This window comes from Pipistrellus hanaki, assembly GCF_964339955.1.
Source record: "Pipistrellus hanaki genome assembly, chromosome: 16".
NCBI lineage: Eukaryota > Metazoa > Chordata > Mammalia > Chiroptera > Vespertilionidae > Pipistrellus > Pipistrellus hanaki.
Genome location: NC_140518.1, coordinates 17,796,436 through 17,820,516, shown reverse-complemented (window position 1 = coordinate 17,820,516; position 24,081 = coordinate 17,796,436). Strand labels below are relative to the sequence as shown.

Sequence of the window (24,081 nt, the reverse complement as noted above, 5' to 3'; positions counted from 1 at the left end):
TATCATTTGAAAATTCTTTGCTTTGTTTATCTGAATCTTAAAAATATATATTTTTAGATAAACATGCCATTCTTTTTTTTCTCGCTTTTTTTATATATTTTTTTTCATATATTTTTTTATTAATTTATTATTTTTGTACATATACCCTTGCCCACCCTCCCGTTCATACCCTCCCTCCCCAGAGTTTTGTGTCCATTGGTTGTACTTATATGCATGTATACAAGTCCTTCAGTTGATCTCTTATCACCCCCAGATCTCCCCAACCTCCCCGCTGTAATTTGACAGTCTGCTTGTTGCTTTACTGTCTCTGTATCTACCTTTTGGTTCTTCAGTTTATAATATTCTTTATCATCCATAAATAAGTGAGGTCATGTGGTGTCTCTCTTTCATTGATTGGCTTGTTTCACTCAGCATTATGTTCTCCAATTCCATCCAGGTTGCTGCAAACAATGAGAATTTTTTTCTTTTTTATGGCAGCATAGTATTCCATTGTGTAAATGTACCATAATTTTTGGATCCAATCATCTGCTGATGGGCACCTAGGCTGTTTCCAAATCCTAGCTATTGTAGATAGTGCTGCTATGAACATAGGGGTGCATATATCCTTTCTGATTGGTGTTTCTAGCTTCTTGGGATATATTCCTAGGAGTGGGATTACTGGGTCAAATGGGAGTTCCATTTTCAGTTTTTTGAGGAAGCTTCATACTGTTCTCCACAGTGGTTGCACCAGTCTACATTCCCACCAGCAGTGCACGAGGGTTCCTTTTTCTCCGCAACCTCGCCAACACTTGTCGTTTGTTGATTTGTTGATGTTGGCCATTCTGACAGGTGTGAGATGGTACCGCATTGTTGTTTTGATTTGCTATGTTCTCCCATACAGAGGGCTTTCTTGTTGTTTTGTTGATGGTTTCCTTTGCTGTAAAAATGCTTTTTATTTTGATGTAGTTCCATTTGTTTATTTTCTCTTTAGCTTCCATTGCCCTCGGGGAAGTATCAGTGAAGAAGTTCTTTTGGCATATGTCTGAGATTTTGCTGCCTGTGGATGCTTCTAGTATTTTTATGGTTTCCCATCTTATGTTTAAGTCCTGTATCCATTTTGAGTCTATGTTTGTGTATGGTGTAAGTTGGTGATCCAGTTTCATTCTTTTGCATTAAACATGCCATTCTTATTTATTAACAGGGGCAATATTTTGACACCTAATAGCAACTGACTTAATAGGTGAATTCTAAGTAACTCCTTCAAAAGAAAAGGATCTCAAAAAAAGTCAAGCTTTAGAATAATATAATTATTCTTTTTTTAAGAAATGATGTATTATTTACTTTCCTCATGGAATGAATGATATCTACTAGTGATTTATGCAAATAAAAATTTAATTTTATTAGACATTGAATTGTTTTGTTCATTAAAACATCTACATCATAATTTAAAGCAAGTTCTTGATCTTATGCTTGAGAATGTGTTTGAAATGTTTTTCCCAAAGAAAATCTCGAGTATATTATCATCAGACCTTTTTTTCCACTTAAAAATCATGGCTTTCTTATGAAGGAGCCTGGTGAAGTTAAAGGAAGTGTAATTGAAGCAGTGGAGACAGTGGTGTTGCTGGTAAATTTTTAACAACCAGCTGCACGAGGAGGGCTTGTAACAATGGCCAGTTTCCATTGTGTAAATAAATATTCCTACCTTGCCTATTTTAAGGTGCCAGCTCTTGAAAATATTACAGTTTACTTGCAGTGTATTACAGAACCAGTCAGGATGGCTCCAGTGCACCACTGGGTGGGGTCAGGTGATGGTGTTCAGTAACAAGGGATAGGTCTATTATATCTGCCCAGCAGAATGCAACTAGAAAATCCCTCTATGGAAATTAAAGGCACAATTACACTTAAGAGAGCCAACGTCCTCAAAGCCAAGAACATAAGAGCCCCCAGTGGTGCAGGTAACTCCCAATTAGTGCCAAGCACCTCCTCTCTTCCTTAATGCTTTGGACTCCCCAAAGGAATAATATGCTTTCTCAGACTACATCATATAGAATGCTGTTTTATTAATGTTCATTGTTAATAGTAAGAGCTAGGATCCTAGTTCATTTCTCTTCCTAAAATGTCACCAGATGGAAGTAATAGTAAAACCTTTTCATAATTTGAAAACTGACTTCTAGTACTTAGGATATTGAAATTAAATTCCTTTATATAAAGCTTGTACGTTAGGGAGGAAATATAAAGTTTTATTAACCATGCAGAAAAATGTACATCTTTTCAAATGTGAAACCAAAATATGTACACTGTCATTTGGTCTTGACGCTTTGAAAGGCTAACATAGATAATCTTATACACAAATCCATAGAGCTTTCCTTTTACCCCCAGCTCCATCTTTTTCCTCCTTGATAGAACCTGTTTCCTACTTCAGGCATCCAGTGACTTCTTCTTTTTCTCTTCCCCTGCCTTCTTCCCTCAGAATCTGTAAGGTCCTATTACTGTAACTAGTAACCTTTACTTGTTACTCAACTCATTTGTACTAAAATGTTGATTCAACCTGGGGATTTTTATTTATTCAATGTAGTAAATCAGTAAGCATTTAATGAGAGTAGAAGCCTGAAATTGTACCAAGCCTTCTTCTTCAGCCTAGCCCTAAGGATAAACTGATTTTGTCAATTTAAGATAGAATAGAGTTCAGGAGGGAACTGAACCTAAGCATGGCAGACTTCATGTGACTTCTCATCCCTTGGGAAGATCGCAGAAGAATCTAATCCCATAGGAGCTATTTTAGGGATAGTCTAGGAGGCTGTTAGTTCTATAAAAGTTTGTGATCCAACCTGCCTGGTTAAAATCTGTCTATTGGTTGGGATTCCTTTTCTCTGTTCCCCCATCCCTTCCTTCTCACTACATGTAGTCCTTTATACTGATTTGGACTTCAAATTAAACCTCCTTTTTTTTAATTCCCAAAGGAACATGAATTACCATGTGCAGATTGTCATAATGTAATGCTCAGACTATCTCACATCTGATAACATGGGGGAAATGATGATAATACATATATTTAATATATATGTGACAAAAGCTTTTACACCTGATGAAAACAAAATGAATTTACTACACGAATTATTCTCTTTATAACAAATTATGTACTCTGAGCACTTAGTAAACAAATGAAAGACCTTTAATTAGTATTTTTTGCCCCAACCAGTTATCTAATCAAAGACCCATAAAGAATTCACTTATCCACTTGGTAATTATTAAGTAATTTGTTTCTTTCTACCTCAGAGAGAAAAATTCCAGATGAAGATTTCATCATCTTAATTGATGGATTAAATGAAGCAGAATTTCACAAACCGGATTATGGGGACACAATTGTATCATTTCTGAGTAAAATGATTGGAAAATTTCCTTCCTGGCTCAAACTAATTGTAACAGTTAGGACCAGTTTACAGGTATGTGTTTGCTTTGGAACATAAATTATTTCCCTTAGAGAGTACTTAAACTGAAAAAAATCCTAGGTCCTTGTTCCTTTAGTAATGAGTTTTACTAAACCTCTTCCATGTCTCTAAGGGCCTATTTTGAGAGTAAGACATAAGATTTAGAGAGCACATTCTCTATATATGACTCTCTTAGCTCAGATTCTCATTCCTATTGCTCTGGGTAAGTTTTGATAAAGTGTCCTTCAAAATAGCATGAAAAGAAAGTGTCCATTTTTCTAGACATTATACTGAGGACAAACAGCAATGCAAATAGAATTCCTAACACTCTAATTTACTGCTTGTCATTTTTTAAATTTTTTTTTTACTGTTTGTCTGAAGAAGACTGGCAGCATTACTACTTAGTTATACTGCCAATTAACCTTCAACTATTTGTATAGCACATGAGAATGTTTTATATTTTTTTATTATTTAATGCCATGCTAAAGTTGTACAATCTAGAATCTAAAATCAGATATTCTAGTTCTTCCCTCTACTTCTACTTGAACGACTTTTCTATGCCATGATGGTGGACTTCTATGTGCCTTCGTCTAAGAACTATTGGCAATATTAATTAAGGTTTGAGGTTAAATTTACTACAATTACAAATAAGGCTTATTTTTAATTACCTTTCCTGCTCATTCACTGATCACTCAATGGTCCAGGCAAAGGACTAGGAATGTGGAATTGAGCCTGTAAAGACATATGGTTGAAGGATAAATGACCCCACCTTCTCTGCCATTCTCATTGTTGCTGAGTTGGTATCTCCCATTCTTATTCACACTTGGTTTGCAACAGGATTTCTCAACATTTTTCCCCTAATAAGCTGTCTTTTTTATAAACATTAAAATATTTTGATGAACACTAAAATCTTATATATTATACACCTGTCGCAGATCCTTGAATAACGTTTTGTTCAGTGTTGTTTCACTACAACACTGATGAGATGCCGTATGAACTTAACTCTTATTTGTATCAATTAGCGCATGATAAAATTGGTTTCGTTATATGTTGTTTCACTTAAAGCTATAGAACCTGTTGATGAAGTTAAGTGAGAATTTACTGTATTTTTTTAATTTTTTAAAATATATTTAATTGATTTTTTATAGAGAGGAAGGGAGAGAGATAGAGAGCTAGAAACATCGATGAGAGAAACATCGACCAGCTGCCTCTTGCACACCCCTTACCGGGGATGTGCCCACAACCAAGGTACATGCCCTTGACCGGAATCAAACCCGGGACCTTTCAGTCCGCAGACCGACACTCTACCACTGAGCCAAACCGGTTTCGGCAGAATTTACTGTATTTTGATACAACCCCCTCATAACAATTGCTAATGTACAGAAAATAGTCTTGCTTCCCTCCTTTTTCCCCCTCCTAGGCACTTAGTACCATTCCTATATATTAACCAATTAGCTTTACTGCCTTTTTTGATCAAAAAGTATACTTCTAATCCTGGCTACCATCTTGTAGATGTTTGTTATAATCTCAAAGTAATTTGAATTAAAGGATGCATCTTTACAAATAAAAATCATATTTTTTAATCATTATCAGTCAGTAACTTGATTGTTAAAGATGAAAGGTGAATAGATGAAACTTCTAGGAACACAATCTCTGATTAATTTTATTAAATCTATGCTTAGGAAATGTTATCCTCATTTATATTTTTATATAATGCCATGTGTAATTTCCAAAGACTTTTTAAGTATGACTTTCAGCTGTGCCAAAGAACAGGAAAAGTATAATGCATATCAATCTACAAAGTCCAAATTTCAGTGTCTTTATAGACTTCCCAGATACTTCATTCACTTCAACCAAGAATTTTAAAAAACTATTTTCATTCAGCTCTGACAGTGAAATAATTTATAGGTATTAAACAACAAGTCCTCGTATTGATCATTTATTATTTCTTAAGTTCTTCAAGTATGTGAGACATTTTCTACGAGCTAAGAGTACAACAATGAACAAGACAGACAATTTCTCTGCCTTCATAAAGCATATGTTCTTGTGAGGAACACAATAAACAAGTAAAAAATTATATATACATATGTTAAAATTATAGTACTAGTGCTACAAAGACAAAATAGAATAAAGGAATAAATGGGGGTGATAGTTATTTAGATAGGAAAGGCCTCTTTAAGGAGCCTTGTAGAGTGATCAGATCTGATTTACCTTTTTTAAAAGATTTCTTTGGCTGCTGGCTGTGTAGATAATAAAATGTAGGGAATCAAGAATGGAAGCAGAAATACAGGTTAAAGATGATGGTGGCTTAGATTAAAGATGATGATGGTAGAGTGTCGGTCTGCGGACTGAAAGGTCCCGGGTTTGATTCCGGTCAAGGGCATGTACCTTGGTTGCGGGCACATCCCCGGTAAGGGGTGTGCAAGAGGCAGCTGGTCGATGTTTCTCTCATCAATGTTTCTAGCTCTCTATCTCTTTAATCTAAGCCACCCTGTAAAGTCATATTTGGACAAAATTTTGAAGAATCAAAGGGATTTTGTGGGTTAAATGTGGATGTGAGCAAGAGAGAAGATTCAGGTGTGAATCATGGGGCTTTGGTGAGCAGCTGGATAAATGAATGCTGGAAAGGAGAAAGATCATAGATACCTCCTACAATTTGATTATAGAGTTGTGTGAAGGTTTTGTGGAGGGGGAAAAATTCAGCAGTTCTGATTTAGTCACATTAAGTTGGTGTATGAAACATCTAAGTGTAAATGTTTAGTAGACAGAAATAAAAGAGGAGAGCTCACGGGAGATGACTAAGCTAGAAATACAAAGTGATTATCTGCATAGAGATGATAATTTAGAACTATGGAACCAAATTAAACGTCCTAGGGAGTGAGTGGCTGGAAAAAAGAATGGAGACCTGAGCCCGGGAGGACTGAGAAATGAAAGAGGAACCAGCAAAAATTCCTGGGTAGGAGTTGCCAGTGTGCTAAGAGGAAAGTTAAGGGAACATGCTATAAGGTAGCAAGCTGCAGAAGTGACTCAAGGAGAATGGTGTGACCTCCTGTGTCAAATACTGCTGCCAAGAAGTTGAGAAAGATGAAAACTGCAGTTTGATTATTGGATTTGGCAATGTGATGGTTATTGATAACCTTAACCATTTCAGTCAGGTGATGGTGTGGAAATCTTATTGCAACAAATGGAGGAGAAAATGGAAAAGGAAAAATTAGATGCAGTACATAGAGAAAACTGAAATTTTACTAAAAAATGGGAACTGAGATATAGGATTGTAGCTGAGGGGAGGACCCAGTAGCAGAGAAGAAATGGATGGCAGGAAATAGAGTGGACACTTCCAGGAGCAAAGTCTGTAAGCAGATGACAGAAGATGAAATCCAGAGCATGAGTTACCACAAAGCCCTATCACCTCTCCCCAATATAATGCCCAAGCTACTCACTAAGGCACCATGCTTCCCACTATTGGAAATATTCCTTTGGGCTAAAGCATCTTCAAAAGGTCTGTATTAAAATGCATCATTTTATTTGGAAGGTTAGAAAGCTACATTTTTATATGGCATTGTTTGAGTTCTTGTGCATTTCTTACTTTGATATTATGCCATAGTTTACACTGAGGGGGAGAAAAAGGTATATGGTACTCCATTTTCTGTTTATTTTAGAAGTGTTATTTAGAATATTGACCATTAAATCATGCCTAAAGCATCCTTTATGAGGAACCATAAAATTACCTTAAGTCTCAATATTAGGAAGAATGTTCCTCCTGTGCAACTAATTTGTTTTAATCTATACATACTAATACTTGGTTATATTTTCTTTTCTTCAGCCATTCAGAAATTCAGAATAAATTTTTAACCCCATAGTTTATCATTAAAATTAGGGGAAACTGAAGGTCTTCCTGTCTATCTCTCTCTCTCTATCTGTTTTAGGAAATTACCAAGCTGCTGCCTTTCCATAGGATTTTTTTGGATCGACTAGAAGAGAATGAAGCCATAGACCAGGACCTGCAGGCTTACATCCTGCACCGGATACACAGCAGCTCAGAGATCCAGAATAACATTTCACTTAATGGCAAAATGGACAATACTACATTTGGCAAACTCAGTTCTCACCTCAAGACCCTTAGTCAAGGGTCCTATTTATACCTGAAACTCACATTTGACCTCATAGAGAAAGGCTATCTAGTGTTAAAGAGCTCTAGCTACAAAGTGGTTCCTGTTTCGCTCTCTGAGGTTTATTTGCTCCAGTGCAATATGAAGTTCCCAACCCAGTCTTCCTTTGACCGGGTGATGCCTCTCCTGAATGTTGCAGTGGCCTCTCTCCACCCACTGACTGATGAACATATCTTCCAGGCCATCAATGCTGGCAGCATTGAAGGCACGCTAGAATGGGAGGACTTTCAGCAGAGAATGGAGAGCCTCTCCATGTTTCTAATCAAGCGCAGAGACACGACTCGTATGTTTGTGCATCCTTCTTTCCGAGAGTGGCTTATCTGGAGAGAAGAAGGGGAGAAAACCAAATTTCTCTGTGATCCCAGGTAAGCCATAGATCTGTAATAAGCAACTCTGAGCCTATTTTGTTTTTACTGCAGGGAGCATGGGTATTGAAAGCAATGAGAAGTGTTCTCCATTGAACATTTCACATAAAGGAAATATCTCTGTTTCTTCTTAAGACAAGGTTGTAGTGAGATTAAATAATTTATTTTCTCACATTGTTATTTCCTTGAGATTTAAAATCTGCATAGATATGTAGAATGCTCTCTTGTACATTCCTGTATTTTTCCTATAATAAATAATATTCTGGGTTCACATTGGTGATCACAGGCTATAATTAATTTAGCCATTTAACAGACTTCTTCAGTTTTCTTCAGGTATGAAGAAAGAATTGATATATTATCTATCTCTTTGACTTAGAGCAGAATCACTTTAAAACTGTGATTGCCCTTTTGAAAGCCATACCATTGTTAAAAGTCACCAATGACTAATCCCATTAAAGCCCAGCCAGTACTAAGATTTACACTGGAAAATTGAATCTTAAATCTCATAGCTGAAAAAGACTGGTGACCAACTGAAGAGATCAGTTGGTCTAGCCACTTTACCCTTAGATAAATAAGGTGGCATTTTCCCCATTTTACTATAAAAGGCCTTAAAAATTCTGAATCACTTGTCCAACATAAGTTAATAGGTGGGAGGAGAAAGGAGGAGAGACTAAAAAAGGGATGGCAAATACATGATATGTACCACCACCACCCTGTCCTTCAGCCATGGCAGACAGCACTGATTCACCCCAGCACTCTTTCCTGATGGACTTGACCCTGACTTAAAAATCTTCCTCAGCTCAACAAACCAGACTAAATATAAAACTGTTTCCCATTCTCTTGGGTAGAACCAGATCTCTATCTTCCTAAGTGTGTTATTTCTACTTCTCCACATTACCTTTTTCAAAGAATTATTCCCTTAATTAAGTTGGTGTTTTCAAAAGCAGGTCTGATTTCCTGGAAACAAAGACACCAACAACATAGGTGACAAATGCAGAGTTTATTCTGGCTGAAAAAGATGGGCCAAATTTGACTATGAGGTTTGGCATGTTCATCACCCGGCCTTATTAGAGACAACTGCTTGTGGGCATGCTGCTCAGCCCACTTCAGGCTGATTCATTAGAAAATTAGTTCCAGACTCTGATGACAATATCAAGCCAGACAGTAGATTTCCTGGTATTTACCCTCAAAGGGAAACTTAAAGAAACAAAGTAGTGGAAAGAACATGAACTTTTGAGTCAGATTACCTGCTTAGAAATCTTACCTCTTCTAAGAACTATAACCTTTGGGAAGTTACATGTTTCTGATATAGTTTTCTTATTTACATAAAAGGGATAATAATTCCTAAAGTTGTTGAGATTGAAGTGAGGTCATGTAATAAGTATAATGCCTAGAATAGTACAGAGTACATACAGGGTATTTAGGAAATATCTTTTTTCCTTCCTTCTCTTTGCAATAAATGGACCCATTAGGTTCACTTTAATGCAATCCTATGATTAATTGGATAGCTAGCAACAGTCTTCTATTAGCATTTTAGGGCACAAGTTTTAAACAAACAAACAAAAATTGTATGACATTCCCAAAAGGATTTTATTATAAACCCCACAAGCACTGCTAATGATGTTTAACACATAAGAGTTAGCAACCACATATTTAAGAAAAAGAAACCTATCTAGAATTGGTCTCTTTAACTTATAAACACTTTGAAATCGGTTTCCAGAAAAACTTTGCTAGCTGTGATCTGCTCTTTCATTCTGAAACATTTCAGAGGATTGAAAGCTGAGGTTCACAGTAGCCAGACTACCACAGAATTAGCAATGTCCTTATAACAAATGAAACCTTCATGGGCTCACAAAGGAGAAAATGTGGTATTTATGTAACCATATCATGATTTTACAGTCTTCTCAACATTGGTTATTAACTAGGAGCATTTCGGCCACAGGCTGATATACTGAGATAAAAAGAGCAAACACTTCTAACTTCAGATGCCATGTATAGGCACACCTCAGAGAGATTGCAGGCTCTGTTTCAGAACACCACAATAAAGCAAGTCAATCTTTCTGTGGGTGAAGAGTCTTTCCTTTAATTTGTTAAAAAAAATAAAATAAAAAAAAAATGCATCATCAGTGGAGCTCAATAACATGAAACACAATAAAACGAGGTGTACCCGTAGTCTGTTGCCTGGTGATTGAATAACACTCAGGGCTGCTAAGGGATCATCATATATCAGTTAATGACAGAGAATAAAATAGTAGGACCAAGAGTTATCATAAAAGCTTCCTTACATTTCATTTCAGTTGGAATTCAGTCTTCCACCCAGCACTGTCTGGCACCAGCTTTGTTACTAAAGTATTGATCTCAGAGTTTGAGGCCCCCTGGGTCAATGAGATGGAAATTCACTAAGAATTTAATGCTATTGGCAAAGCCCAAGGTGGCCTTTCAAAGAAACTGGCTGTAATTGCTTTCCATTTCAGGCAAGTCTGATTAGTAGGGCTCTCTCCAAGCAGGGTTTGTCTTTGTGACCTTCTGCTTCTACTTCCTGTACATATTTCCCCCTCTGTTCTCTACCTTCTTTCCAGTTTCTCTCTGTAGCATCTAATGTATCTCAGTAGACCAGGGGAGACCAACTTGATGCCCCTAAAATTACACTGGATAGGCCAGTGCCTAACATACTGTTAACATTCTGTATAAGAAGAACTTTCAGAAGCAAGGGCATCTCTCTGTCTCCTAGTCCATTTTCCTGGACTTTCAGCACTCACTTGTTCACCCTGAACTTGTTGACCTTATTAGGACATTAGACACAAATAAGAATATTCCACTGAAGCCAAAAGTAGTTGATTTTCATCAGAAATAGGCCACCCAGAGAGCTGCTACTGCTAAACTGAAGAGTCAGTAATCTGAGGATGGTGCTGGAAAGAGGAAATAGCAGAGGCAGAAGTCAGTGTTGCAGATGAGACAGTTTTCTTCATTTTAAATATCAGACTTTCTATTGTTCCAGAATCAGGACAAAGAATTGATGCCCCAGAGAAATTACCTAATGATGCATAGACATACAACAGTCACAGAGAGATGAGTTAAAGATGTCTTTTCTTGGCTTAACAAGATGTAGGGTATTTTTGTGTGTGTGTGTGTGTGTGTGTGTGTGTGTGTGTGTGTGTGTGTTTATGTGTGTTTACCAAACTAAGTAAAGTAGCACTCAAAAATATTTTATTCAAAACTTGTAAGATTTTGGATTTGCATTCTACATAAAAGCATACCCTTTGAGTCCCTCACAAACCTGAGACTTTACCACATTATTCTGCTTTTTATTTCCCACTATTCATCACTGTCATACTCTGAAATTAATCTGTCCTATAATTTTATTCCCTTAGGTCCTGAGATATCAGATTAACTCACTAATCTAATAAACTAATCTCTGCTATTACACTAATAAGAAAGAAGTAGAAAACCCATTTGAAGCAACTTATGCATTTTAAGTAAGGCTTTTGAGAGAAGTCACCATCCTTATGCTTAACCTACTAGTGACTTTGCTGGGTGAAATTTTAGGCTGATAAGAGTAGACAGTTGGGACCTCCAGTCTAGTGGTACTGTCTAGTTTTTAAAGCCTTGCAGTGATGCTTAATATTTCTCCATAGCTTTAGACTATGAATGAATCCCCACTCTATTTTTCTGTTTCCTTTCCTCGCTATCTCTATTTTCATAGTATCTGGTTTCACCTTCCCTAGGAACAGCTTGCAGATCAATATATGTGTATAAATGGGAATATATGTAAGATTTTAATATAGAGATTAGGAGACCCAGCTGCCTTGTTTTCTTTTTAATTCTCAGCTGCTTTTATTTTTTTTTAACTGTTTGAATAAAACACATAAAGCTTGTTGTGAACATTTAATGAGTACTGAGCTGCTACAACCTGAGATTGTGATTTTTTGGGGGTGTCCTTATTTCCTCAAACTAGAGAAGCAACTTTTATGGTGGGTGAAAAAAGGAAAAGGCTACACAAATCCAGTTTATACCTATGAGGATAGTTGAGTACTTACTTGATTCTTTGTGAACAGAGTTGATATAATAAGTGGTCTATTGAGATTTTTTTCTAATTATTTGGTCCCTGTTAGTCAGTGAATTATACATTAGAGACCTGGTGCTTCAGATCCATGCCACAAAGCAGAATGTCAGAGAAGGAGCAGCTTATCTAAGGAAAAAGAGGGCAGTCTACCTATCCTGTGCCAGGACCTGGACAGTCTGGCTTTTTGTAAAATACGTAGGTCTGAAAAGACCACAAAATGGTGAATTTCAGTGTTATGGTGATTTTGTTTGTTGGGTTTTTTTAATCCAAACATGAGCCTCCAGGCCAGATGACATTTAACCTTCCCCCACTGAAGCACAAACCCTCAAGTTAGACCATGTGTTTCACTTTCTAAAAGCATTAGGAAAGATTTCAGCAAAGTGATGGGTCATGGGAAGAAAAAAGGAACTCCAGGAACTAAATCAACCCTTAAGAGGTTTGGAAGAGTTAAAGCAAAGAGAAGGGAAGTATACCAAACATCCCTTACTAGCACTTAACCATTAGTAGATGATCTTACCTGCTGAAAATATTAACTGTCTGATCTCTGTACTGGATTTAGTTCTGCTTCATTTCTAATTCTTTTCTACCACTAAGGGGAAATCACTATTCAAATGCCATGATTTGGATGTGTGGTTTCCAATAGAGATTTCATTAATCTATAATATTATTGGGGATTTGTCTAATTTAACAATAAATATTTTTTTTTCTTATTAGCTATGTTTCTAACTCCCTATTGGCATCAAGAGTAAATTTAAGATATTACTCTAGTGGCCATAGTTGTGGTTTTATGATATAATGCAAGGAGAAAATTACATTAAATCTAATATATATATTGGAGTGTGTCCAGTTTGCCAATGCACGAATGTTCTACTTTACAAATTTTTCTCTTAGCATAAATCATGGAACCTACATCTATTAGTCAAATAGGCAAATGTTCCCATCTTTAAAACTCTCATATTTTTTAATATGGACAGCAATAACATTGTTTTTTCCTTTTTCAAACCTAAAATTAAATTTGGAAAAAATCTGGTTATCAGAATTCTTCCCTAACACATTTAAAACTGAGAATTACTTATTCTTATTGTCAAAGAAACTCATGTGAAGTTTGCAAATTAATAAGTATACAGAGAAATAATTCTGCTTATAAGACGGAGAAAGAACATCATTTTAAGACTTGGCAGGCATGTAAGAGAGTGAACTAATAAAAACATAGAAAGAACTTGTATATTGGTTGATTTTGCTACAAGAACTTCCTATATTGGTTGATTTTGCTACAAGAAAGTGATAGTGCTTGTATGTTTAAAATATATTTAAATTAAATGGATATGGATATAGTTATACATGTATACAAGGTGGGACAAAAGTAGGCTTACAATGGTGGGTACGTGAAACCCAGAGTTTATTCTTGTATAATTATTTATTTATTGTATTATTTTCCATGCAAACAACTATAAACCTACTTTTGTCCAACCATGTGTATGTGTGTGTGTTTATAGAAAATACTGGTTAAAACAATTTCACCTAAAAGTCTGAAAATGGAGAGAAGTAGAACAGGTGGTTAAGGGAAATTTTTGGTACAGTAGCGCTCAACCCCCTTATCCATGTGGGATACGTTCCAAGACCCCCCAGTGGATGCTTAAAACTGAATAGTAACCAAACCCTATAAATACTATGTTTTTTTTCTATTCATACACACCTATAATAAAATTTAACACAAATTAGGCAAAATAAGAGATTAACAACAACAATAATAAAATAGAACAATTATAGGAATATACTGCAATAAAAATTATGTGAGAAGTATTTTTGTGTGTGAGATAACCCATGTGACTACTAAGTGACTAACAAGCAGGTAATGTACACAGTGGAGATACTATGGACCATGCTATTATTTACTTGTTGGGTAGGATAGAGCAAGAGAACATGAAATTTCATCATGCTACTCAGAATAGCATACAACTTAAATTTTTGAATTGTTTATTTCTGAAATTTTCCATTTAATATTTTCAGAATGGTTGACCATGATAACTAAAACCACAAAAAGTAAAAACGTTGGATAAGAGGGGGCTTCTGTACTGAGAGTTCAGAAATAGAGGCTAATTTATCCTGTTAATGAGTCTCTGAAGTAACACTGGCTGAATGAAAAGATGGGAACCCCACAGGCTTTCCTAGGTTGTCAAACTAAGATTAATGGCACAGTAATCAGAAGTATCGCCAACTTAATGGGATATGATAGCATGCTGTCTTTTTTGTGAGTAGAGCAACTTACTCTGCTGTCTCTATAGACTTTCAAAAGCAGATAGATCTCCACATTTGGTAAAAATCAATTCTAATAGTCTTCTAGTCTCTCTACCGTAAGAACCCATGGCTGTGAGACATGTATTCACTGTAACATATCTAGTTGATGCTACCACCCAAATTTTACTTTTAGGTATCCACTTATTTCCATCTCTACTTAACCACACCCTAGGCTCTCACGTGGACTACTTTACCCTCCTAATTGGCCTCCCCTTCAATCCATTTCACCAAAAGCCAAAGTGATTTTTAAAAATGCAGATCAGACCATGTAACCCCTTCCTAAAATCCTTCAATGGGTTGTTTTTTTTTTTGTGATTATAAAATTAAAGACATTTTTTAAAGTTCTATATTACAAAGATAGCTTCTGCCTTCCTCTCTAAATTGAGCTAGTTTATACACAATTTCCTGGTCATAACTGGTCAACTGCCAGTTCCTTGAACTTGGTGAACTCCTTCCTACCTCTAGGCCTTTGCACTTAACAGTTCCCTCCATCTGGAGCTCACTTTCCCTCACTCATCACATGGCAAGATCTCATGCTTCCTTCAGCTTAATGTCACCTCTTCAGAGAGACTTCCGCTTGTCACCATATCTAACTAAGTAAGTTTCTCCTGATTTTCTTTATCATAGCAACCTTTTTACTTTCTACACTTATCCCAATCTCTCATTAATTTACTGTATGTGAATACTCCTTTCTTTACTCTCCCCTCTAGAATGTCAGTGAGCTCAAATGAGAACAAGAATGTTTTCTAGCATTTTCTTGGTGTTCCTAATGATTAATAGAGTGCCTGGCACACAGTGAGCACTCAGTAAATATTTTTTTTTTAACAATGAATTAGTGAACAAAAGAATGGTAAGTGGTATTGATATTAAGCTTGCAACTGAAAATATTTGAGAAACTCTTCTCACAGTTCAAAAGACAGTGTCTTTTGTTCACTCTGTGACCATGTGTCAGGAATGATCAAATGCAGGCATTTCAACAAGCGTTCAGTGAACATTTATTACATAATATATTCAAGGTTCTGTGTTAAGCACTGAAGGGGATACAAATATGAATAAAATAGATCTGTCTACCAGGACTTACAGCTTAGTGGTTTTAACAGACACATTTATAACTATAATTCAAGGCAGAGCGCTGTACTAGTGGTATAAACAAAGAACTAAGGAACATGGAGGAGGGAGAGTGACGTGATAAATTCTGTGCCTTCTGCTGATGTTTCAAACAGCAACAGTTTGGTAGAGTCATAGCTCTTCTGCCTCGTGAAGCCCTGCCAACTGCTTAAAGACTCCATTGTCAGAGGAAAGGCGTCTGTTTTCCTAAGGCCAGTGGTGCATTAATGAACTAAAGGGCAATTGGAAATGGGGGCTAAGTGGGAGAAAGCAGTAAATCTCTCCAAAGTCTATGTTTAAAAATAATAATGCTGCTCAACTCATTTCTACAAAGGTAGATCTTGGGCATACTTTACTCAGTCTGCTACATATAGTTCATCAGTCTCTTTAATTCCCACATTGAAAAAGAAACAGTAAGACAAGCTGACTAGAAATGTATTTTGTATTTAGGATCCATGAGAAATCCATGAGAAGAACATACCAAAGCAGTTTCTAACTGATAAGCTAAAGAGGAAGGAAAGAAGTATGGGTGTTATTTGCTGAAAATCGATAGCATCAAGCAGACTGTAAGGCAGCAATCACCAAAGTTTAAATGCAGGCAGAATTTTTTAAGTGAGAGGTGAAAAAGATAAGGATTGTCAATCTATTCTCAATATTTGAGTCATAGTCACACTCATTTCACAGTTGAACAATGGCAACAGAGATGCCCACAAATTCAAAGCTGAATTGGGTAATAGGTTAGAAAGTGGACTTAGAAGTCCTCATGTTGCTCTTCCTGGAACCCATCTGCTTAGCATTTATTCATTTATGGAACCTTTATTGGACTTCTACAACAAGGACTATGCTATACCCTAAAGAAACTCAGGTGAATAAGGCTTCCCCAGCATTAAAGCCTGAACCTTTAAAGGGAGGTCAGGCACATAGCAACCAACAATAGGGCCACAGTGCAAGTGTGAGATGCAAAGTGCCTTTGGGGAATTGAAAGAAGTTGTGATGGTCAGAAAGACTGATAGGAATGTGGCTAGGAAAAAAAAAAAAAAAAAGCCTTGAAAACCATATTTAAGACCTTACCATTTTATTCTGTAGATAATAACGAATCTCTATAATTTTGAGGAGGAGGAGACAATGATCAGATAACTCTGATGATGTGAAAAACAGCTCTGACAAGTGGTATATGGCCCTATCTGTCTAAGTGAGAAATGCCACCGACCTGTAATGTAAGAATAGAGAGCCTGGTATGCATGGGAGAGACATTTTGGAGATACTCAACAGCACTTGGTGTGTATGAGTGTGTGGAAGGTAAGGGTGGAGGGATCAAAAGTGACTTAAACACTTACCCTGAGCACCGTGACATAGTTAAGCTACGGACGGACAGAGCATTCTGACTGGAGGAGGGGTCTTAGCATAAGCAACAGCAGGAGAAAGAATAGGCTATGGGGAGAAGGTGAGTCCTATGTTGGACATGTTTATAATGAATTACCTCCAAGAGAAGATGCACAAATATATTTAAACATGTGACTTTGGAAAAGGGAAAACTCAGACACAGTTATGGATTTAGGAGTTATCAGTGAAAAACTAACAGTAGAAGCCATAGGATTAAACAAGATTACTCCAATTAAGAGTATAAAGCAGGAAGTTTAGAAGCATGATAACAGAATATATTTAATATTAGAATAAAGTGATGAACCAAATAATAATTTATAAGAGTAATATTAGAGTTAGAAGGAGAAACAGGAAACAGTTAAGGTTGTAGAAGTCAAAGGAGATTTTTCTGGGCCAAGTCTGAAGCAATGAATGTAATTTCTGCCTGTATTCCATTAGCCAGAATTCAATCACATTACCCTCTTGAATGTGAATGCAAGGTCCCTGGCAAAATAGCCACTTCACCACAGCTCTTGACTGCGCAAAGGAGCACAAGTTTTTTGTAGGCTGCTACCTATCTCTGCCCCATAACGTTGGTCTCACTGGATCTCCCTAAGTAATTCTCCACGTTTGCCTCTATAACAAAGACATTTTACAGCAGCAAACATTGTTTCAGTCCAAATTACGAGATAAATAAGATAGGCTTTCGATTGCAACCAGTTCCTTGCCAGCTGGCTATGACTAAACCACTTTATTACATCTGAGCACTACACAGAGGAATATCAGAACACTTTGGTGTTATTTCTCTGAAACACCAAAGTGTTGTATATAAAGTTTGTCATTCCAAGAGCTAATGAAATCTATGTGACTACACATTAGTGACTATGATTAGAACAATGGAGAAAACATCCATACTAGAAATATTTGATTCCATCTGTTAGCATGTTCAGTGCTACAAATAGAAACTTAAGGACTAGCTATCTCCCGAGGGGGATGGGGAGGACACTAAGTGAAAATCTATTAGAAAAACAAATATAGTGCCATTATATGTTTTGTATAAAACAAGTTATTTAACTTCCAAACTGCTAAATGTGGAGTGGTGGAGGGAGGGTGATTCTTTCTTTAGAAAAGGTTTTTTTTCTTCTAAGAGACCTCATTGCTCTCAACTTTTGAGGTCTAGGGAAATAGGGTTATCATGCAAGGATAGCTCCTCACTGCCTTGTAATCCACAGTTGTCCAAGGGTGAGTATCACTTGTCTCTAGTAATCCATATGGACGGGCTGAAAATGAAAATGGAGGTAGGATCTACACTCTACTATTCTGGATACTCCCTTCTCTGCTTTTTGTCAGAGCACGTATATATCCAGGACAGGGGACCAGGGACAGTGCTGGGAAAGAATCTTCAACTCTGACCTAAGGCTAGAGGGGGAAACTAGAAAGAAAATCACAGGCTAAAGAAAACCAATTAAGAGGCTACTGGTGATCTTAGATAATAATAAGACTAGGAGTCAAAAGGAATTGACTTCAGGAGTAAGAAAGTAATAAGAAAAATACACATAAATGTTGACAAATGTGGTGTAACACATCCAGACCATAGGTTAGCCAGGGGCACCATATTTTATTAGAACAGTAAGGCATAAATGGAAATGCCAACATATATTGTAAATTGCTTTTACCCTTTGTATCCTGAACACCATAAGCTTTGAGTTCAGTGAACTGATCAGTCATTCTCTTATGAGTAATGTAATTTTATTATGTCTAAAAAGAAAAGAATTATAGTGTCTCCTTCATCTTTCTCTTGGCCTGTATTGCTTGTTGTTTCTCCTGTGTGCCTGATGAGCAACAACAAAGCTAGCAGTACTTTAGCTAGTTTCTGTAGCTAGCTAAAATGTATACTAGAGAAATGCAAATGTCTTACTAGGATTTCTTAGTTATGGTAGTAAAATGAAGGCACTAGGGCAAAGTCAATTTTGTGTCTAACTGAAATTTCATTTTCTTGTCAAGACATGAACTTCCCTCCTTCCCCCTTAATTCTGATAAGCATGGATTTTCATTAATTACCTGAAGCATAGGTGGTGGATCAGAGGCCTGTATTCAGGAGTTCTAGTTACTATGTACAGCTATGGATGAGTTATTTAGAGTAATAATTCTTATACCAGGGAGGCTACTGATGGTTCCATGAAGGCTATCCTTGTCTGAGATATTCTCTCACTTAAATAACTTCCCTGCAATTGTGGTTCATCTTATCCAATCAGGTAACCACTTGAATTCAGAAATTCTATGAAGCTCGAGATTAGAACGTGGTAAAATTATTTTTTAATCTTATTGGAATGAAATCTCCATGAGATGATTCCTGTAAGATGGGAAATCTTACTAAAACTTAACAAAAACAAAAACCAAGAAATAAAGAACATGTTTGTTTTTTAGGCTTTAGTGTGAGATATCTCAAATATAAACCTGGCAGAGTAGCCAGTATTCAATATGAAAGAATATCGTCCAGTAGACATTTGGGCTTCCTCTCAAGGAAGTGTTACCAACAAAAATTCACTTGCTACTTTTTCCTTCTGTTGGATTAATTCACTGGATTTTAAATTGAAATTGGGTTCATTTCCCTTTTCTATGACACTTCAAATGAAAGGAATAGAAGAATGGTATTACCAGTGGCATTAGGACTAACCTGGTGGGAAGTAGAGTTACTTAAAGTAATACAGTTCCACAGAGAGTTCTGTGTCCACAGAGCTAGAGCCAGTGTGGTGAGAAGATACATCCCAAAGGCCATCAAATGTCCTTTCTTTAATGCCCAGTTTTCTTTTGCTTCCAAAAAATTTTATGGGAAATTTTTATATGCAATATGCTGTGCTAGGTGCTTTGAAGAACATAAATCACTCAGAATTTCTGTCATAAATGTAAACAGAAACACACATAACCCTCGATATATACACATGCATACACACATACCTATCCATACATACATTCATACTTCAAGGAGTATTTCATTAGGATGCTTTGAGCTAGAAGAAATAGAAAATTCTAACTCGAATGGATTAAATAACAAATTTTTAGATACTTCATATAACAAGAAGTTCAAAATTAGCTCCTAATGCTGTACAGTGAGGGCTCGGGTGCTATATTTCTGCAATTCTCTTAGCTTAATTCTTCATTTGGCTTTGTCTTAGAGTAGCTGCCACATGACCACAAGAGGGCCACAATAGTTCTGGGCTACAGGGGCAGATAACACAGCATGCAGAGGCAGAAAAGGGGTTTTCTCTTTCATCACAGAGTGGGAATCTGTTAATAAGGAGATCTGGAGGAATGGATGCCAGCAGGAAACCTGCAGTCTAGTAGAGGAGAGAGCACGTGGAAGGGTGGTAGATACTGTATAAAACATATAAAGTATATATATAATGGTCATTCCAAAGAAAAACTACTCCTTTTCCTCTACTGGAAGGAAAGGGAAGATAGCTGCTGACCAGAGAATACTTCACTTAGGGAAGAGGTTATTAATCCAGTTTGAATTTGAGGTACTCTGGGACCTCCAGGTGCAGAAATCCAATAGACAGTTGGATGTATACTGATCTAAGGCTGAGAAGTCTAACTTGAGAAAAAGATACAGGATGCAGGTGGTGGTGAAGGCTCTGAGGATGGATGAGCTAATTAGAGGACAGACCAGGACCAAAAATGAGATCCTGAGGAACACTGACATTTAAAGCATGGGTGAAATAAAGTAGTTAACAGAGACAAAAAATAAAAATTAAAATCTTTTCATGCCATCTGTGTGTGGGATGGGTGTAAGCTAACTAGAAATGACATTTTGTGATATTCACACGTGTGATTTGGGTAAAGGACTGGTAAAAGCTAGGAACTTTTCAATACTCATTCTTTGCTCAGTTGCAAGTGTCCTTCCCTAAGAAACTGGTTGAATGAGACAGAATCTTGGAGGTTTGGCTAGACCTGAACAGTCCTCCACCCAAAGAAGAATTGGTATATTAACATTTCTAAAATGAGTTTCTTTTTCTTTGCAGGAGTGGTCACACACTACTTGCCTTTTGGTTTTCCCGCCAAGAGGGAAAACTAAACCGACAGCAGACTATTGAACTGGGACATCACATCCTCAAAGCCCACATTTTTAAGGTAACTAGAGAAGTCAGAGGCTTTTTTCTTTACATCTCCAGCAGGCTTTTCTTAACAGTATTTTTCAAGCTACTGTCATTTAAGTAAAGTCCTTGCTTTCTGAAATTATTTTGTTGCAAAGCCAGTTCATGTCCTGAAAAGTATCACTGTTCCTCCCTAAGCATTTGGAAAGAAAATCTCATTTGTCAACCCAGTTTAAAGGACTGCTGTGCTTTCCAGGAAATGTACATGCATAATCATTTAGATGAGAAGCATATAGATGTATATTCAATATATGACCTATGATCTCCTGAGGACAGTCATGTTGTAGCAGTTGCAGATTTTCACAGTATCTAAAAAAATCACTGAGAGCAAGCACTGTTTCAACTTTCTTATAAATCTTTTTTTTTTAATTTGTTTTTTGTATTTTATTGATTTGAGAGAGAGAGAGAAACATCAACCTACTGTTCCACTTATTAAGGCATTCATTGGTTGATTCTTGTATGTGCCTTGACCAAGGATTGAACCCACAACACTCTAACCAATTGAAGTGCCTGACCAGGGCCTCATAATTCTTTTAGTGAAGATTTTAGTATTTCTAGTGCTGTGATGTTCAAAGCATCTGGAACCATTCTCTCTTCAGATTATAATCCCAATTTTTCTCCCAGTAGTTTCAAAACTTTTAAGTACTCTATAACATCAGCTCTCATCTCTCAACATTCACAAGGCTGGAAGGGAGGACCCAAAGGAGGGCATATCATTCACTGTTTGTGCACAAATGCATTTGTTTACTCAGCGCTTACTGAGGCATTGTCCTAGGTACTAGTGCTGCAAAAACAATAAAGATGGAGACCCTAATCTCAAGGAATTTTTAGTGTTCTTAATAGGATAGGGCAGTGTTTCCCAAAGTGTGGTACGCGTACCCCCAGGGGTACGGGAAGAGTTTGGTGGCGGTACGAATTGCACCGGAGTTTGGTGGGGATATGCATGCACCGTGCTTAGCTGCGCCTAATACATCCATTTTTTTATTATTTTTTTTTTTGACAAGGAGTACTCAGTGTTACGAAATTATAAAAGGGGTACACATATGTCAAAAGTTTGGGAAACACTGGTGTAGGGTAAAAACACAAAGGTCAAGGAAGAAATGTTCTGATTTTTCTGGAAGTCCTTACAGTCTCTTCAGACTGCTTTTCCTGGCTCAGGATTGAAAGATACAGGTATCTTAAACAGTTCTCTGGGTTGGACTTTCTCCAGGAGATACTGTTTAAGATAAATCAGTTCTCTTCAGAGAGAAAGATGGCAGGAAGGACAATTCAAAGAGCCTAGCAAATCTTTCCCGTATGTAAGCACACAGCCAGAGAAGGCTGTTCATCAGATAGACAGATGTGAACCCACAGTGACAGGTCCTTTATTTGAATCATAATTTTCTTCTCTGAAAAATCACTGTACTTAAAAAAAATTTTTTTTATCTCACCCAATGATAAGCGGGAGCAGAGTGGTACTAAAATAACAGGCAAGGTGGCTCCTTCCTCTTTGAAATGGGCCAAAAATTATCTGCTACTTTGAGAAATTCTGAGATAATTATTCTTCAGTTAGATAGGAAATTTAACTTTTAAGCATTACCACTTTGAACTCTTAAGCTTTCAGCATTACTGTCTGCCTAGGATTAGATGCAAAGCAATTTATGCTTGTCTTTTCTGTACCATAAAATGAACAACACATTAACAGGTAAATAATAAGAAGTTTTGTTTGACCCCCTGTGACTGTATCCAATGCATAGAGACCTACATTTTAACCATACACCCATCATTGGCACAGTTTTATCTTATGTTGCTACAGACAACATGGTTGCCTAAGATAAGAGTGGCTCCCTGTGTGATTCAGGCCATAAATACTTGGGTGTACAGCATAGGTGTTGACATGACTGCAAGTAGAAGAATGTAGACTTGGACTACGGTTCTCCTGATGCTGCACTTTTAGGGTCTTTTAAATGCAGAGTGCTCCCTGTTGATAGGCTTTGGTTTCCCCCAGACTGCTAGAATTCTCAGTGCCCATCGGCTGCAGGTCATGAAAAGGCAAAAATAGACTCTATGCCACTTAGAACCTCTTATCAGTAGTGACATGTAGCCCAATTTATATTTGTTTCCAATTAATTTTAAATTTCCCTTATTTTAATTATCTTTGTGAAAAAGTACATATCATGTCATTAATCAGTCTAAAAATCTGAGGTTGTGGGTCTGTGATTCTAGAGATTAGGCTGGCCATGGAGCCCTTTTCATTCTTTTTGATTCTAACAACTTTATTGGGGTCTAATTTATATATCATAAAACTCACTCATTTTACTCATACAAGTCAGTGACAATTAGTATTAAGTCGAGACGTGTAACTATCACCACTATTTGTACCTTTACTCTAGAAATAACCTTTGTGCCCATTTGAAGGTACTCTACATGCTGCGTCTAGCTTCTGGCAACCCACCGATCTACTTTCTGTCTATAGATTTGACTTTTCTGGACATTTCATGTAATGGAATTATACAATATGTGATCTTTTGTGTGTGGCTTCCTTCACTTAGCATGAAGTTTTCAGGGTTTATCCATGTTGTAGCCTATATCAATACTTGATGAATTCTTACTGCCAAATAATCTATTTTGTTTATTCGTTCACTAGTTGAACATTCAGGTGGTTTCTACTTTTTGGCTATTGTAAATAATGCTGCTATGAACATTAGTGTACAGATATCCCCCTTTTTAGTTTTTTTAAAATAAAATTAGCTGTTTTAAAGTGAACAGCTCAGTGGCACTGAGCGCATTTACAGTGTTATTGTTCAGGTTTTTGTGAGGATGTCTTCACTTCTCGGATATATAATATTTCTAGAAGAGGAATTGCCAGTCTGTTTTTCAAAGTGGCTGTACTTTTTCACAATCCCACCGGCAATGTATGAGTGTTCAGCTTTTTTAAACCTTTGCCAATACTTGTTAGACATTGTATTATCTTTTCTTGATATTAAGACAATCATATGCACTATGCCACAAAATATAATTTAGCCATATTAGTGGATATGAAGTAGTTTCTTACTGTGATTTTAATTTGTATTTCCCTAATGACCAATGATATTAAGCACTTACAATTCTTTTATAATCCTCTCATTGCTATTTAGATTTTTTTTTTAATCTATGAAAAGAAAGCAGGGTGTTTGT

General features: G+C 36.7%; 1 protein-coding gene across 7 annotated transcripts in view; it reads left to right on the top strand.

The window, feature by feature from the left end:
- Positions 1 to 24,081, top strand: part of TANC2 (tetratricopeptide repeat, ankyrin repeat and coiled-coil containing 2) — a 248,763-nt gene that overhangs the window by 184,554 nt on the left and 40,128 nt on the right. For all 7 annotated transcript variants that reach the window (XM_084861644.1, XM_084861642.1, XM_084861641.1 and 4 more), the window contains 3 exons: positions 3,256 to 3,422; positions 7,334 to 7,941; positions 20,794 to 20,902. In XM_084861644.1, the coding sequence (XP_084717770.1) occupies positions 3,256 to 3,422; positions 7,334 to 7,941; positions 20,794 to 20,902 (884 nt within the window). The remainder of the gene's footprint in view (positions 1 to 3,255; positions 3,423 to 7,333; positions 7,942 to 20,793; positions 20,903 to 24,081) is intronic.